Source organism: Ochotona princeps, chromosome 12 (genome assembly GCF_030435755.1).
Source record: "Ochotona princeps isolate mOchPri1 chromosome 12, mOchPri1.hap1, whole genome shotgun sequence".
NCBI classification, from domain to species: Eukaryota; Metazoa; Chordata; class Mammalia; order Lagomorpha; family Ochotonidae; genus Ochotona; species Ochotona princeps.
The window spans coordinates 55,775,095-55,793,987 of NC_080843.1; the positions used below are offsets into that span (position 1 = coordinate 55,775,095).

The 18,893-nt window shown below is 37.3% G+C and overlaps 1 protein-coding gene across 8 annotated transcripts in view; it reads right to left on the reverse strand.

Annotated features, from left to right (window-relative positions):
- NBEA (neurobeachin) overlaps positions 1 to 18,893 on the reverse strand; it is a 582,506-nt gene that overhangs the window by 114,936 nt on the left and 448,677 nt on the right. For all 8 annotated transcript variants that reach the window (XM_058670864.1, XM_058670863.1, XM_058670859.1 and 5 more), the window contains 3 exons: positions 13,168 to 13,285; positions 12,732 to 12,834; positions 5,403 to 5,518 (listed from right to left, as the gene is read on the reverse strand). In XM_058670864.1, the coding sequence (XP_058526847.1) occupies positions 5,403 to 5,518; positions 12,732 to 12,834; positions 13,168 to 13,285 (337 nt within the window). The remainder of the gene's footprint in view (positions 1 to 5,402; positions 5,519 to 12,731; positions 12,835 to 13,167; positions 13,286 to 18,893) is intronic.

Genomic DNA, 18,893 nt, shown 5'->3' on the forward strand with positions numbered 1-18,893 from the left:
TGCAGGTAAGTGCAAGAAGCATGGAAAGAAACAGCCAAGAGGTCATGGAAAGTGTCCCACTGGCATACATTTGGCATGGGTCGGGGGCAGACCAGGCTGAATCAGTTCACGTCATCCACTGGCAAATCTGAACGCCAGAACAGAGTGTGGGTCAAGCCAGGTTCGGTCGCAACAAAAGCAGTGCACAACACGGAATGCCAAGGTGAGGTTGCCTGTGCCAGATGTGACTGCAGAACCCAACTAGCACACCTGAGAAGCAGGAAGGGAGGGGGCAGAACCGGCAGGGGAATAAGGGATGCTTCCCTTGCTGGACAGCTACTCCCACTGGAGAGTGTGAGCTGGGATGGGGGTAGACCAGACTAGGCAGGGCTAAGGCATCTGTGTGCCTCATGTGGACCAGATCAGGGAAAAACCAGGCTGGGCTGATTATTCCTACTGGTGCAATCTACAATTAGAGTAGGTGAGGGTTGTTTGGGCTTAGCCACAGTATTAGCTGGCAGAGCTGGCACTGAGGGCTGGTTCTGTCAAGTTAAGCCACAGAACCACCTGGAGAGTGCATAATCTGGGAGTGGGAGTGGCCTGGGAGGGAAATAGTGGACTCCTCCCTCTTAGGTTACCACCCCCCACGGGAAGGCACAAAAAGCTAGGACAGGGGCTGGGGTGGCTAGACAGAACAGGAACTCAACAACATCCGTGAGGACTGGATAGTTGAGCTGGTTAGATGCAACAAGGTTTTAATACCTATTGATATGTATGAGAGCCAAACGGGATGTGGGACAGACCGGACTAGTCTGCTACACATACTGGAAAACCAGGGTAGAGGGCATGCCTGGTTGGGGTTATTGTGGGTCGCTCCAACTAGGCTGCAGCTCCCACTGGTTTATGTGAGGGCCGAGTATGTGCTGGGCAGAACCAGGCTGGACTGCAAACACCCACTGGTTCCAGTGGAAGACAGGGATGGAAACAGAACCAACCCAGCAATTGCAACCGCCAGCTGATCGCGACAATGGACTGTGCCGGGCACTGTTCTTGCTAGCACATACAAGAATCTGGTCTGGGAACACCTCACACAAAGTTTCTTTGGGGATTCCCCCCAATCGAGCTTCTGGACTCAGAACCCTAACCATCAAAAGACAGAGGACAGAACAAGTCAATCAACCGCCTCAGCTATATGTTGGCAATGAAAATACTGGGCAAACGGAGACTCTATGATGGACTATGTCAATCAGTGGATTCTCCAACGACCTCATCGTGCTTGGAGTGGTGAGAGTGGCAGCAATTCAGAACTGTTGAACTATCAAAACCACTTGAGCAAGACCCTCGGAGCATGCCCCACATCTGGGACCTGGGGTGGATGGGAGACTGGGTGGGGCTTCTCCCTTAAAATCCCTTTTTACATCAGATATATTAAGGAAACAATCCGGAACTAATTGTTTTGCCCATCTTCCTGTAATGCTTGAACCTTTTTACCCTATTTATGCCAAGATTGTCAAAAAATAAATAAAACAACAAATTAGATAACATGCCATTCAAAAAGTAGAGGAAATCTTAGCATGACAGAAACATTTAATATGAATGCAGTGCCTGGTCAAACTGAACTGGAAGTAAAGTTTAATACTCTGTTATACAGTATTGCACCCAGCAGATTCACATAATAAGTGCAGCTAAGAAAAAAATATGGATCCATCTAATGGTGACTCTGAGTCTTGACAAATGTCTCAAGAACATATGGTAGCAATTTCACATAAGGATCATGGAAAAAATATTGCAGAAAAACATTAAGAAATACTATCATGAAAAGTCAGGTAATGGCCTATGCAGCTGAATATAATATACTTCACGTACAAGAAAGAAGGAAATTCTAATAGTTTTAAATTCTTTTTAAAAATATTTTATTTATTTTAATGATAGAGTTATATAGATGTATATGTGTGTAGAGTCTTATATGTATATATGTATATATCTATCTCTCTGTCTACATGTCTATGTAGAGAGAGGGAGAGAGAGAGGGAGGGAGGAAAGGAGGGAGGAAAGGAGAGAGGGAGAGAGAGAGAGGGAGCGGGAGAGAGAGAGAAATCTTGTATATGCTGGTTTAGTCTCCAAATAACTACAGCAGCTGCAGCTGGGCCAGGAAAAAAACAGGAGCAAGCAGCTTCATCCAGGTCCCCCAGGTGGATACAGCAGCCCAAGCATTTGGGCTGTCCTGTAGTGCCTTCCCTGGTACATAAGCAGGCTGATGGTTCAAAAATGGAGCAGCTGGCGCTGTGAACCAGTGCCTACTTCAGATATCTGCATTGAAGGCAGCAGGTTTACCTGCTATACCACAATGCCAGCTCTTGGTTATTTCATTTATTTTTTTTTTTCCCCTTTTAAGATTTATTTCATTCATATGAAAGTCAGGTGACAAGGAGGGAGGGAGGAGAGAGAGGGGGAAGGAGAGAAGCAGGAAGAGAGAGAAAGAGTTTCCATCTACTGGTCCATTCCACCAAATTGCTGCAATAGCCCAAGCTGGGCCACCTGAAGCCAAGTTCTAGGAGCCCCATCCACATTACCTGTGTGGGTAAATAGGTCTGTTCTTTTCTCAGGCACATTAGTAACGAGCTAGATAAGAAGCAGAGCAGCCAGGACTCTAACTGGTAGGCACCTAGGATACCAACACTGCAGGTAATGGCTTAGTGGCATTACAATGCTAGCCCCAGTTTTAAATTCTGAATATCTAAACAAGAGATTCCAAACAACAAAAGGCTAATAATCATCTTGATTTGTGCCAGTTAACTTACAAAATGAGCAATGGATGCAGGGTAAATTGAGTTAAAGTTTTTAGCTTACGATAGGCATAATTTTAAAGCATTGATTCCAGTCTCAGTTGAACATGAGAGAAATATACTGAAGGAGATTTAAAAATATTAAATGTGCTTTAGTAAAATAAATAAATAAATGTACTTTAGTAAAATAGTCAATACTACATTCCGTATAACTAAAGAATGGGAATGAAACTGTTCATATGGCCAAAGGAAAATAAATATGAAACACAAGAGAACATTTAAAACAGTAGACAAAATTGGATCAGACATATTTGTTATTAGAAGAGATATAAACATGTTATACATTGCTACTGAATGACTACAAGACCAAGACAGAGTGAATATATGAATATCCAATTTGGGTTTTAGGACACAAATTTGGCAGATCTGGGATTCTGTCCCACTTCTCTTTGGCTTTAAAGTTTATGTGTTCTCTGCTATGCCATGCCCTTTCACTAAATACCTTAAGGAAATTAAGTTCTTTATATTTCAGATATTTTAGCTCATTGTATATACATATATGAATAATTAACTGGTTAAACAGTGTAACTCATTTCTTCCTATTTGGGGGGAATAAATACGTTTTGAAAAGGTGTGTGTTTGTGTGTACTGTATAGATGAATAGTTGAGTATATATTCAGTATCCATATTGATATAACAGGACAGATTTTAAAAGAATCAGGGCAGACATTTGGTGCAGTGGTTAAGATGTCCCTGGGAGGGCCAGAGCTAATGGTGCAGTAGACAACGTTGCAAGTACAACACGAGCAGCCCACTTCAAGCACCCGAACAAACCTCAACTGCTCCATTCTGATCCAGCTCCTGGCTAATACTCCTGCAAAATCAGCAGAAGATGGCCAAAGTACTTGGATCCCTGAATGGGACACTCAGATGAAGTTCTTGGCTCCTGGATTTGGCCTGACCAAATCCAGGAAAAAAAAAACTATTGCAGTCATAGGGGAGTGAACCAGCACCATATGATAATAGCCTGCTCTCTCTCTTTCTCTCTCTCTCTCTGTATATCTCTCCCTTTTTAACTCCCTGTAAGTATGCCTTATAAATGAATGAATGAATAAATGAATAAATGAATAAATGAGGAAAGAAAGAAAGAAAGAAAGAAAGAAAGAAAGAAAGAAAGAAAGAAAGAAAGAAAGAAAGAAATGTTAGGGCGGGGGGAAGAAAGGTATTTCAGTTAGGACACTTACATTCCCTGCCAGAGTGCCTGGGTTTGGGTCTTCTCTGCACTTCTGATCCCAGCTTCCTGGGAGGCAGCAGTGATGACCCAAGGCAGTACTTAGGTCCCTACTTTTCCCACGAGAGACTAAGGTTGAAATGGAGGCTCCTGGCTTTGGCACCAAGTAATGCGGTGAGTGGAGGATTTGTCTCTGACATCCAAATAAATAATAAATAAATTTTAAAAAAATAAAGGCGGTATTACATAGTTTTTAAAAGATGATTTTATTTATATGAAAGACAGTTACAGGGAAAAGAGGTTTCATGGGAAAAGGAAAGAAATCTTCCATCCACTGGTTCATTCCCCAAATGGCTACAACAGCTGGTGTTGGGCCATGTCAAAGCCTGGAGCTCCTCCAGGTCTCCCACTGTGATGGCAGAGGCCTGGGCACTCAGGCCAGCATCTGCTACTTTTCCAGTCATAGAGTGGAGAGCTTGATAGGAACCAGAACAGTTAGGACTTGAACCAGAGCTCATATGGGAAATTGGTGTCACAGGAGGAGGCTTTTTCTACTGAGGCACAATGCCAGACCCACAGAGTTATTTTTAGGGCAATTATTCAGAGCAGAACATTGGTCCAAACTTATGGTAGCAAGCCCTTTTCCTAACGAAACAATAGCTATAGGTCAGTACATATATTTATGTAGTTAATTAACCTTGCTGCAAAAAATGATTTTGTAGAGCTAGAAGTACCTTCTTTGTAATTAACCATGAAGAAGGATATTTGGAGCTTAAAAAACAAGGAAAATGTGCTTAAATCATGTAGACATATTTAAGCACCAACAACCAATGATCTGGCCTAAAATAAGTCCCTATCTCGTTTTAAATAATACACATGTCTGGCAACTGCAGTGTATGATGGTAGTTACTTGTCACTTAAAATACATAATCTTATTTATTTATTTACTTATTTATTTTAGGTTGAAAGTTTTAAGAAAAAAAAAAGTGCTGTAAGCCAATCAGGCCAACAACTAGGTGACATCTGTGCTAGGCAGAATCCTGTTGTTATTCTCCTGTCTGGCTGCCATTGCTGGGAATGACAAAGTAGTGAAATTACATTTTCCCATTATTATTTCCAGACACTCACAAGTAATGGTTTGTTGACTCTAATAAACGTTCAGACAAAGCTGTCAACAAAGGAAATGGCAGAAGGAGAGCAAGGAAAAGCCTGTTAAAACGTAAATGGATCTAAAACCTTAATATTAGCTTCTACAGTTTCTTACAAAATTTAATCCAAGTGCTTTAACATTTATTCTAATACTGCATTTGAATTCCAATGAGAAAATAAGAATTACATCAAGCCATATTAGCTATGATTTTCATGAACATAAACATAATATGAGCTTAAAGAATGAGATGCCTTACCTGCTATAGTATTAAGAAACATCAAATATTCAAAATTTGAGATTTCCCTTCTTTGCCAGCGCTGAGTCATGTTGGAAGATTTATAAAGCTGTCGAGGAGTGGCCAGTGATATCCTCCTAGCAATCAAGCGCACAAAAACAAAACAGCTTTATTTAAACTCATAACATTCAACAATCTCATTACTTTCAAATAATATATTCATTTGAAAACATTCCATTTAAAATAATTGGAGATTTATTCTTATTAGATGAATTACAAAATGCATCTTAATGATAGAAATTTGCAACTTTTAAAAATTCTACCATTGGGAATGTTCTTTAATTACTCAGGACAAACCAATTTGAAAAAAACTACTTGCAAAAATACAGCTACAAATGTGTATTTTGCAAGTTAACAATGAGACACAAGGTAGTTTAGCCAGGTAACTGCTTACAGACACTGACTCAAACCATACAGAATAATGACTATCATCAAACTTCTCACCCTGCATCCACACACAGTGTGCACACCCACAGACATGCACAGAGAAAAACAAAACAAAAACTAAACAAACAAACAAAAATCTGGGAAGCTTGAAAAAAAGTCAGAGTCCAGATGGGACATAGGTACAGCTTAAAGAGAATATTATCAGAATCATTTGTTCAAATTATAAAACTTTCAAGTTTCAAATTATATTTTTAAAAAGTAAAACAGGTAGTAGTTAGACACGTATGATAAAGCTGCAGTAGTTCACTTTATCTTCACAGGATACATTTCAAGATCCTTAGTGGATGCCTGAAACAGGACAGAGTGAACTGGATAAACAAAGGTACTTCAAAAAGTTCACGGAAAAATGGAAGTTACACTGCAAATTTTCCATGAAAAACTTTTGAAAGATTTCTTATATACTGTATACACTTACATATATTAGTTTTTCCCTTTAAAGGAAACAACCTCTGGTTTATATCCAAATTGCATTGTGGGACCATTATTAAGTAAAATAAGGATTACTTAATCACAAGCATTGGTACCACAAGAGCAGAGCTGACAGCCAAGGTGGTTAGCACAGGTAGGCGGCATGAACAATGTGGATACACTGGTCCGGGCAGGATGGAAGAGGTAGGATTTCCTCACACTGCTCAGAACAGCTCACAATTTAACACAAATGCATTGATCTTCTCTGAAAATTTTCATTTAACATTTTCTGATTCCAAGTGACCATAGGTAACCGATATCCCAGAAAGAGGAACTTTTAAGGAAGGGGTTCCCAAACTATTCTAATTCAAATCACCTTTAGTGTCTCAGCAATTTTTTTCCCAAGGTATTTCTTGACAAAATTGAAACTTTTCTCTTTATTGAGTACTCAAATATAAACAGCCAAGTCAACACTGTGCAATGTTTTACAACTGAGATGCTTTTTGAAATATAACACTCACAAATAAATAAAAGAGAATTAGTAATTACATTACATTTTTCAATATTACAATCCCTAAAAGGATATGGATGCCTGTTGGGTATTACATAGATTTTCAAATCTTGCAATTCGAAAATTTGAAAAGTCTCTTCTTTTTTTGTTCCACATTGATTTTTAATGGGGCTCTTGGTTTGAATACAGCAATGACTACATATCAGTTTCGCAAAGATGTCATTGGAAACAATGAAGCACTTTCTAATGCTGAACTTTAGAATTAACTCAAGCTAACAGTTTATGCAGAGTGCCAGAGATAGTTTTGTTTGTCCCTACAAAACATGAAACACACTGCAGCACCATCCAGGAACTTACTGTTCTTTCTCAGGGCTTCCTGGTACTCAGTTTGAGAACTACAAAAGTGGAATAATTTCTGTTGCTTATGGATTACTTTCAAGCATTTCTTTCACATGTAATATTAATAGGTATTGTTATGTATATAGTAAGTGCTAAACTGTATTTAAAGTAAAGGTGGGAGGAAGGCAGGAAGAGAAAGAAAGAAAAACATTTCATTTTATCTCAAATACAAACTTAAATTAAGCAATTCAAGAATAATGATATGCAACTGTATAAAATATTAACAAATTACAGTAGCTTATTCACATATTAAAATTTATAAAATTTTAAATTAAAGATATCTGAGGTAATAGACTACAGATTGAGTCAGAAAGGATCATATGGGCTAATGATTCAAGGAATTTCAAAGATGAACAACTTATATGGGCACTTCAACAAGTACTTAGAGGGATGGTATTGTGGTATGGTGCATTGGACGGCCACTTGGAAGGCCTGCATCCCATGTCAGGATGCCAGCTCAAATTCTAGCTACTCAGCTTCTAATCTAGCTTACTGTTACTGTATCTTGGTAAGTAGCAGATGATCGTTCAAGTGTTTTGACCTCTGCCACCCCCCGGGAGATCCAAGCTGAGTTTCTGGGCTCCTGGCTTATGTCTGCCTTAGCTTTGGTTTTTGTGGACATTTGTTTCTCTCTTTCTCTCTTCTCCTAACCCCTTTCCCATATGTACATTTTTTCTGTGTTTCTACCTCTGTCATTCTGCCTTTCAAGAAACTAAGTAAATCTTTAAAAGGAGTTCATGGAAAGTGGAAATAAAAGACAAGTTTATTTTTATGTAAAATTTTCTGAAACCCACACATAGTTTTTCCATAATATACATTTCCTTTAATTTTTAAAGATTTTTTTCGTATATTTACCACTTAAATTCTATAATTAATACATACAGGATAATTCATAACTTGATTTTATGGCACTAAGAAGGGCTTTCATATTTGAATCACACTGACATTGACATTCAAAATTTCACCAGGCATACCTCCCTTCACACAATTTTAAAGTGTAAATTCAGCCCTGCTTGTTACCTTGCAAGGGAGCATGACAAAGTGTCTCCTGAACTACCAAATAATCAGAAAAGCATGTTTAGCCTAATTTGAGTAATTATCATAACCACATTCTTGATAAACTAAAATTCTCACCTGAAGTTATACTCAGTCTGCTAAACTAACTATTTATATAACATGAATAAAGTTTTGAACCTTTATTGACATTTTCAATCCTAATAATTTAATTTTATTGTTGCTCTGGAAATAATTCTGACCACCAAAAAAATCTCTAAAACAAAAATCCCATTTCATATAAATTATATTTAATGAGAATTTTGTGAGAAAGTTATTGTGTCACCCTTAGAAAGTGTAAAAGTGAAGGAAAAAGTAGGCATAGAAAATAAATCTAGAAAAACAAATTATTCAGGCAAATTGTCTGTTTCTATTATTTACTTTTCTGTCTTTGCTGCTGTAAACAACAACTAAGGAGGAATGGGGTTCTACTTATTTCTGACTACTTAGCACTCACCAGGGCTAGACATACAATGAGGCTTCTACAAGAACATGCTGGACCAACTGAATTTCTGCATCTACTCTAAAAGGGAAAATGGCTGGATGCATGTGACACTAACAAGCAATAAGTAATTCAGTTGTGCAAAGTATATGAGAAACAGTAAATCAACAGGGTTGTTTAAAATATCTTAACACAATTCTAGGAGCTATAAAAGGATGTTTTTAGAATTAGGGGAGGAATCCTCTGCTTGAATTGCTGGCGTCCCACAACAGTGTTGTTTTGAATTAAGGCAAACATGTGGTATTTAACCTTTTGGGATTGGCTCATTTCCCTTAGCATTATGGTTTCCAGTTTGGCCCATTTGGCCACAAAGAACTGCATTTTGTTTTTTTTAATAGCTGAGTAGTATTCCATGGAGTAGATGAACCATAGCTTTCTTATCCAATCCTCTGTTGATGGGCATTTTGGTTGCTTCCATGTTTTTGCAATTACTGATTGTGCTGCTATGAGCATAGCAGTGCATGTTGGTTTCTCATAAAACAAGTGTTCTGGATATATTCCTAGGAGTGCTATTGCTGGATCATACGGTATGTTGAATTTGAGTTGTTTGAATATTCTCCATACTGATTTCCATAGAGGCTGTACCAGCCTGCAGCCCCACCAGCAGTGGAGTAGGGTTCCCTTTTCCCCGCAACCTCGCCAACAAGTGTTGTTGGTGCTTTTATTCATGTGGGCCAGTCTTACTGGCGTTAGGTGGTACCTCATTGATGTTTTAATTTGGATTTCCCTTATTGCCAGGGAACTTGAGCATTTTTTCATATGTTTATTTGCCATTTGGGTTTGTTCCTTTGTGAAGTGTTTGCCCATTTCCCGTGCCCATTTCTTGAGTGGCTTGTTATGTATAACATGTTATGTTTTGAATGTTATATGATGTGTATAAACTAAAATTGAAGTGTAGGTGAGATGGTCACAGAAGGTGGCTGGGAACTCGCATTTACTTTTAACATACTGGTTACTCATTACTATGTCAATTAATTCCATAATGATGTAAATTTTTGCTGATGGTATGTTGGAGCTTTCAATTGACTGGGATGATACTCTGCTGGCTCTGTCTTCAGACCAGAGAGGGTGTACCTAAGAAGCCGTTGAACTTGACTGGACAATAAGATGCTGGACTCTGTTTGGTATACGCTTGCAATGGGGGAATCTCAACTGAACTTGAACTGTGGTTATGCAACAAGGTGGAGGAATCCACCATGGTGGGAGGGTTTGGGGAGGGGTGGGAGAACCCAAGTATCTATGTAACTGTGTCACATAATACAATGTAATTAATGAAGTTAAATAATAAATAATTTAAAAAAACAGTGTTGTTTTGAATACTGGCTGTTTCACTTTAAAAAGATGAGTTACTTATTTTTATTGGAAAAAACAGACTTACAGAGGAGAACAAAGGACAGAGAGAAAGATCCTCCATATGCTGGTTCCCTCCCCGCGTGGCCACTACAGCCAGGGCTGAGCTGATCCGAAGCCAGGAGCCAGGAGCTTCTTTTGGGATTCCCACTTGATGCAGGGTCCCACTCTTTTGGGCCAGCCTCTACTGGTTTCCCAGGCCACAAGCAGGGAGCTGGATGGGAAGTGGGGTACCTGGGATACAAACTAGCACCTGTATGGAATCCTGGCACATTCAAGGTGAGGATTTAGCCACTAAGCAGTCACGCCTGGCCTGCTATTTCACTTCTGATTTTGCACCCTAATAACGTGCCTGGGAAAGCAGTTGAAAATGGCTTGATTGCTTAGGTTTCTGTCACCCGTATGAGAGACCTGGACAGAGTTACAGGCTCCTTGCTTTGGGCTTTCCCAGTCCCAGTTATTGTGGCCATTTGGGAATGAACCAGCAGGTGGAAGATGGCTTACTCTTGTCTGCATGTCGTCCTATGAACCAGCATTTATTCAGTACCCAATAGCTACCAGGCTCAGTGTCTTATTGCTACCCAGCAAGCAAGTGGAAAAGCTTAGCCTAGATTGCCTCCCCAGCCTCTTCACATGCTATGAAGGCTTACATATCTCAGTAAATATACAAAATCCAACCTTCAGGGAAACTATTTTGTCAGAAAACTAAGAATGAAATAGGATAAATAAATAAACCAAAGACAACAAAAGTATATTTAACACATAGTTACTTTATGAAATTATAAGGAAATCCAAGCTAGCAAAGCTATTTTGATTCTAAAAATCAAAAGAGTGTAAAAGTAGTAAAAGGGGAAGTGGTGCTTATAATAGGCAAGGGAGATAATAAGAGAGCTTCTGGTAGTTTAGCATGAATTCAGGTCCAGGCAAGTCTAAGAGCAGAGAAGCAAATTACAAATGCCACCAAGAAATCCCTATTAGTAAGCTTTCAGGAATCATGGTCATTGAGAAGGATGTCAGGAGGCAGGATATTATTCTGAAAAAATAAAAGCAAGGCCTATATATGAGTTCTTAACGTCAATTCCTGGAAATTTTCTTGAATTGATGATTAAACAAATAGTTTGTAAGCACTTGGAAAAGGAAGTAGTGATGACTGTGAGTCAGCTTAGATTCAATAAGAACAAGTCTTGCAAAAGTAACCTAATTTTCTTTGATAGATTAAACTCATTTTCTTTGACCTGTGTTTTATATAAGAGCTTTATTATCTACTTAGGGCTTAGTTTATTCTTGCCATCCTACTAGCTAAAATCTGAGCATGTGTATACAAGAATGTCAATAAATTGCTGCTAAACTCTAGCTTTAAACAGAACCGATTAGGTGTATTACAAGGTTATTTCAGTCAAACTGCATTGAAAAATCGCCTCCACAATTACAATTACGCTCTGTGCTAGCTGTGATAGATTAAAAGACAAACAAAAACATTGTTTCTATCTTTCAAATGTCCACAGTCTACTTATGGGAAGATAGACAAAGTTTAGTTTCCTTCTTGTCTATGCAGTACTCTACAACAATCCACAGGAATCTAACAGTTACATAACAGACACTGTTGATTGTCCTCCCGGATCCTGTCTCTCTTTCTTCCCTATCAGCAGAAACGCTTTTGGGGCCAAGCTAGCAGTGAGAAACAGTTCTGAAACACATTTCATTGTAGTTTCTGTTCAGGTCAAGCCAGCAAGCTCACTATTCTGAAAGTGATTGTTTTATGAGAAAAAAAATGAACTGATTCTGGCCTAAAGATTTTTCTTGGGGTAAAGCTGGAGACTCTCAGAAATTAATTTCTTTCAATATCATAGAAACTTAAAGGGAATTCATCGTGTCTTTCCCTACTTTAGTGCAGTTGTATGACAATATGGAATTTGGAGTAGTAGTTAGGCTTTTGTGAACTAGAGGCCAAGCTGAGAGTCCTGCCATTATGAAGTCTCTGAGTTAATATAGACAGTGCTTTAACTCTGGATCTTTTATTTTAACACTGAAAAATTCCTATTGGTCAATTCACTTTAGTCAGGTATTCCATTACTTAAAACCAAGCACCTAATATTAACAATTCATACAATTACTGACTTCTCTTTATGCTAGTATTTTTCAATAAAATAAAGCTTCAAATGATGATTCTAAAATATCAAGATGTAAATTATATGAAATGGTTAAGATTACACCACAATTAATGTTTATTAATGTTACTAAACAGATTTTATGACTTTAATAAATACACAGCTGTTATAAAATTATATCGTATTACGTAACACTCACAAATATTTTGAGAGTTCTGGTATGTTTCTTATAGTATTTTAATAAGCAAAAAAATGTCCTTGTTATTTGGTATCTATGTTTGTGATTCAACTTTTTTCTTATTCACTTCTGTATATGATAATAAAATTCTGTCCTAATCAATTTTTTTTTCAAAATTGCTGTTTTAGAAACCTGTTTACCTTAAAAATAACCTGTAGAGAAACAATATGGTCCTTGAAATGATTTTAACTGCTTAATCATATTTCCATTTCTGTCATATTGGGACTAAAATATATTTTAAAAATAAGGATAATGTGTAATATGATATGATTACCTGGCTTGTGGCAAACCATAGCTTGTTCCCACTCCAACCCGAGGCAAGCTATAAACAACTTTTTTCACTGTTGCTTGATCAGGGAAATTAAACATAACAGAGGCTATGGTAAGAAGAAAAAAAAAAACAGAGTTTAGAAAACCACAGAACTAACCATTAACTTTCACAAAATTATTCTCAAGCCTACCATGATTTACTGATAAAGGAAATGAATCTTCATGGAAAACCACCTTTCTGTATGCTGTTATTCATGAGAAACTTGGGGTTAACATTTTCACAGAAATTCATCTTTCATATTTTAAGTTTGGTTTGTTTTAGCAAGATAATTGGTCAAACATGGAAATATAGTTGGAAAATCATGAGAGTACCACATCACTGAGACTGATAATATTCGCATACAAGCACCTTTTCTTTTGAATTATCTAATTGTACTTACTTCGGTTGGCCATAAATACTTCCAAAGCAGTGTTCTGTAAAAGATAACGTCTTGAAAATACAGCTCGTATCTCACTGAACATCCATTTTCCATGAAGTCCCTCAGTGTATGCAAGAACCTAAGACAAACAGTTTGAAGGGAGGTGTCAATAAACAGAATGTACATTTAAGTCTAAATCTGACAGTATTGTTAGACATTGCTGGATAAAAATCAATAATTTAGGCACTATCTTTCTGAAGTCACAATATATTGTATCACTGTCAATTATCTGATATTGTAAATTTTCAAAATTTTTGCTTTTCTAAAGTCTTAGTTGGCTCACAAAGAAATGAAGATATAGAAAAATTAGATGTTCTAGGTGATCATGTGACTTGAAATAATACCATGTATTATCAATCTTGCATATCATATAACTAATTGTACTTGGTGGCAATGCATAATACACACAAGGATACTTCAAAAAGTTTGTGTGAAAATGACATTTAAAAATAGACTGCATTTTCTGTGAACTCCTGGAAGATCCTTCATATAGTCAGTTCTTTCCAATATCACTTCTCTTTCTTCTTTGTTCAGTAAAGTCCAGTCATCTCAAAAGTGTCCACATGGTTAACTCCAAGCGATGCTTAATTATTACTCTAAGCCCTAATACTTAACTCTGTTTGTTGAACAATGCAGATATTTCCATATTTGCTTAAGCCACTGTTATCAAACCTGTAATAATCATGTTTCTTCTTGATCACGACAACATAAACTGATAATATATAAACACTTTTTACTTTCATTGGTATTTTCTATTACACTTACATTTGGTTTGATGAAAATGAAAAGTAATTATAGCATTTTACATATATTACAATTCTTCAGTTTTGAAAACAAGCAATGATGTTTCTTTTTATATTTTTGTTCTCTATGATAATATCTATCTATATATATATATATATAAAATCATTTGGTCTTTTAAAAAAATCCCATTTCAAACACAATGGTCACTTTTTGTCTTTCCCTAGACTTTAAAAAGTTTTTTTTTTTGGAGGAAGCCAGACATATATTTAAAATCTGAAATATTTTAAGCCTTTAGACTCCAATTTAAACCTTGTCTCTGTTATTCACTAAACACAGAACATTAGAAAAGTAATTGAGCCCCATCTGACTTTTATCATTTGTAAAATGGTGATAACTCATTACTTGGTAGAGCAAGCACAGACAATGAATGTAAAGTATGCAGCCCCATTCTGTTCTTCAGTTCCCATGTCCTCTGAGCATCATGTGACAATTGCTTCTTTCACTTTAACAAAACAAAACTGAGACCTTTTGAAAAACCCATGTAGTGAAATGAGTAGTATATAACGTAAGAAGAAAGGACAGATCTTTCCATGAAAGTTATGTTGGCTCTGGCATATAAACACTGGTGTACTAGGAGGATATTCATATCTAGAGCTATACACCTACACCAAGCATTTCTTTCCATGACTCATGTTCTGTTTCTATGCTCATTATAGCAGACAGGCAGTTCAAAAGTTACATAGGACAGTTAAGAGCTCCAAGTTGAACCAGGTCTGGAAAAACTGTTTCAACGATTAATTTAAGGCTGGCCAGTCCATATTAACCCTTTACAGCTGGATCTGTGAAAATAAGTCTATACTATTAGCAAACAAACAAAGAAACAAATCCTTGGCTGACTGGCATGAGATTAAGCCTTGTCAGGACAAGGTATCTGTTGGGAATAAGTGGTTCTTCTGCTTCATTCCAATGTGGTTGCTTACTTAGCAGGCACTTGTTGCACAGTGCCTGCTTCTATGTTGCACCGGGCCAGTTGAGTTCACAAGAGTTTGTAGAGGCGTATGTCTGGTAGGACACCAACTTCCTAGGGGGTAGATTTTTGCCAAATTTCCCAAAACAGAGGGAGTTCTCTGATATCCAGTGAGCTACAACCCAGCCCACCCCAACATTCCAGCAGGGCCTCTTTCTTAGGTGCTATGACAACTCTAAGGAGATCGGCTGATCCTTTGGTGTGTTATTCTTATATTCTACAGAGTTATCTTTATTTATTAGTGGACACTGCCTGTTATCACTTATGTAATAATTACTTGTATTATTTGTTCCCTGCCTAATTGAGGATGGTTTCTCTCTTCTACTGGGTCCAGGCTGACACACAAATTTATTTTTCCTACCAACACTCTCTCAGTGCCACGTAGTGAAAAGAAAAATGATTTTGCTGGTAGCTTATAATTAGTGCAGGAAGCAAAATAAGGAAGGTAGGTGTCAAGGTGCAAAGCAATTCCAAACAATGGCAGCCTGATGAGGTGTGCAACCCCTACCAAAGAGGCCATGGGAAGGAAAATGATTTATACATTGTAGCTCATAGTCACTGATTGCATATTTAAATATTTGAAATGCATCCGGTTTTTAAAGGATAGTGCTGGGAACTATTCCTAACTTCCTGCCAGGAAACCCTAATAGTGAGAGCTAAGGTCCTCTTCATTCCACAGCAAGCCACCTCTTGCTTTTCCTTCTCATTTCCTTCAAAATTCACTTATGGATCAGAATTTTCTTAACATTTATTTGAAATTTCCCTTCTGATAATTTTTTTTATTGAAGAATTGTAGTCAATCTTTTTAGCTATATCTCCTGTCACCCAACTTAAAGTTACCATACATTATGTCTACTTTCTCTTCTACTTTATTAATTTGCATTAATTCTTTGCATGTCTGTTTGTTACTTTCTGACTAATCCCTGTGACATGAAAGTTACATGGAAACAGGAGTTTCCTATTTCATTTATTGCTCAATGCAGAGTATGTGAAAAAAGTGCCTTGCACATATGTGATCTTTATGCATTTGTTAAATAAATCATTATAGGAAACTTACAGGGGTAATAGGGATGAGGAGTTACAGACATATCTTACAAAGTGTATGCAATTTGAATACCTTTGTTGAACTGGAAAAGCATTCCCATTTGGCCTTCAGATAGTGTACGGTCTAGTAGTACAGTGTACCAAACATTCTAGTGACTTGTATTTAATCAAGATCTAAAAAAGCAACCAAGGGGCTGGCACAGTGACACAGCCTGCAGACCCAGCATCCCATATGGGTGCTGATCTGAGTCCTGGCTGGTTCACTTCCAATCCAGCTCCCTCTTAATGGTGAGGCATGGCCTAAGACCTAAGACCCCAGCACCCATATGGGAGTCCTGAAAAAAGTTCCTGGTTACCAGCTTCATGTTGGCTCAGCTGTGACCATTGCGACCATTTGGGGAGTGAGCCAGTGGATGGAAGGTCTCTCGTTCTGTTTCTCCTCTCTTTAACTCTAATTTTCAAGGTAAATAAATAAATAAATACAAACAAAAATAGACCATTGAAATACAACAAACAGGTTTTTTTTTTTCTAGCACTTTAATTTGCACCACCAAAGAACCCCTGTCTAAGCTGCATTCTATTTGTGACACAGCCTGCTCCTACAAAAATGGGTCCTTCTCTCTAGAAGAAGTTAGAGAAAGACTGTAGCTAAGGAACTTTGACTTCCGGTTACCATACTTATGCTTCCCACACATAAGAAAATGTTTACTGAAGGGTGTCAGATAATATCACTTGGCACTGCTCTTGAGCATAAAATTTTACTTCTGGTACGTAATTTAAAACACTTTTTGTAATAAATGTAATACAGTTTTGCTGAAAAAGAAGAGACAAAAAAATGAGGAAATCTTGAGATATAATACTAGCATCTAAATAAACCTTGTGATTGCCATGGGCTTCTTTGGATAGTTCCTAGGGTCCTCCTTATTCTGTTTTTCTCTAGGGATGCCCTGGAGCCTTTGGGAAGGTATCATGATGAGGTTTTAGAAACCACCATTGCAGAGGCAGCGGATGAAGTCAAAGTTTGTGAAACTGGAGGCAGAGGGACCAGATGGGATATTACTTCAGGCAAGTGATGAGGAATTGAATCAATTTGTATACATTTCAGAAATGTAAAAGAATACCATTTATAGTCGATTAAATATTGAGTTTATGGTACTTTTCTATAAAAATCTGGGCATCCAGCCCAGGTCTGAAATATGACCCTATACTATAAAATTGTCTCGGTTTTATTTATACCTTTACTGGTTGCATAATGATCTGCAAATTTTAGGAACTTTTATAATAACCCTTTGAGTTTGTTTCTCATTATACTCCCAGATATTTCTTTAAATCACTTAAGTACTTTCATCTATACTTGAGGTTTGTGGTTTTGCCTGCTTTCTTAAACCAACCCTTTCATTTCATCTAGTTTATTTTGCCTGTTTCTCCCAATTATTTAATGTAGTGTGAAACTTAATGCACAAACACTAACTACTTCATTTAGGTTTCATTTTTTGAAAATTGAATAAACATAATGTTATTAAATCATATAGGTCATAAACAAAAATACTAAAGCATTTTTATTCCAAATCTTCTGGAACTCTGTGATTTCCTTAAGTTACCACTCAGTTAGCTTCTTAGTAACCAGTGAAGAGTTCATGCTAGACTATACCCTGAGTTCTGCTCCATTCAACATAAGAACTGAAGCACGCATGAAGTTATCTTAAACGAATGTAACAGAAACCCTTCACAACTCACCTACTTACACTGTGTGATTAACACATATTATCTTGTGATCATGTTGAAGAAAACAGACTTGCTGTACACCACAAGCATCAGACATGTGTATGTTGTTTTCAGAAGCATGTTACAGGGCTGTCAAAGCAGGTTCATCTTTTTCCCTTTAAAGGCTGCTAACATTGCATAATTTAAAAAGCATTTGCTTATGACAGCTTCATGGGTCACATATGATTCATACACTATCAGAACAGATATAACAAACACTTTTTTCTTTGAATATGGTAAGTTCTAAATTTTGCTTCAAGCTGTATTTCCTGGTAAGAACCAGTGAAAAGGCTGCAGAAGACTGGACATACTATTTGTAGTGTTCATAAGATTGTCACATTCAATATCCACTTAAAGATTCAACAATTTAATTAAAGGTTTTTAGTGCAGTATAAAGCTGCAAGTCCACATTAGTTTCATAATTCTATATACATTTCAATGACTCCAACAAATACAAAGATACATCAAAAAATTTGTGGGAAAAATGAAATTAAAAATGAACCTATATCCTTTTAGAAAATGTTGAAGCCCACATTTAATTTTATCATAATATTTATTCTTCTTACACTTTTTGAAGACCCCTCCTTTGCAATGATTTTGAAATTTTGAACCAAAGTAGAGTTATCTTTTACTTCCATTTCCTAAGAATGTTTGAAGTGACCTCATCTATTCAAGATGAAATAACCGAAGGGACTCACATTCACACATGGCATTATCCTGTCTTACCTCATTTGCCAGGTTGATGGAAAAAGATGAAAATTCCCAAAGGGGAGCTGCACCACAATTCAGGAAGAAGTCAGAATTCTAAAATGAGCAGTGGGGAACAACCTCTGACTGATCATTCTTTTCTGCCCACAGCTGAGTGTGCAGAGACATCCATGGAACCTGTTCACGACGTACACTGCTATGACATTTACTACCAAAGAAATGGAGAGATAAGGTGGCACAGGGTTCCCTTTCCCATCTCCTGTATCACATTGCCATTCTCCAATTAAAAAAAAAAATAAGAAATCCTCTATGATGCACTGTCTGTGATACAAGATCTGCTAAAGCTAAAGGAGTCTCAAACAAGAAACAATTTAAAATACTGAAGAGAAGTCAGGAATCA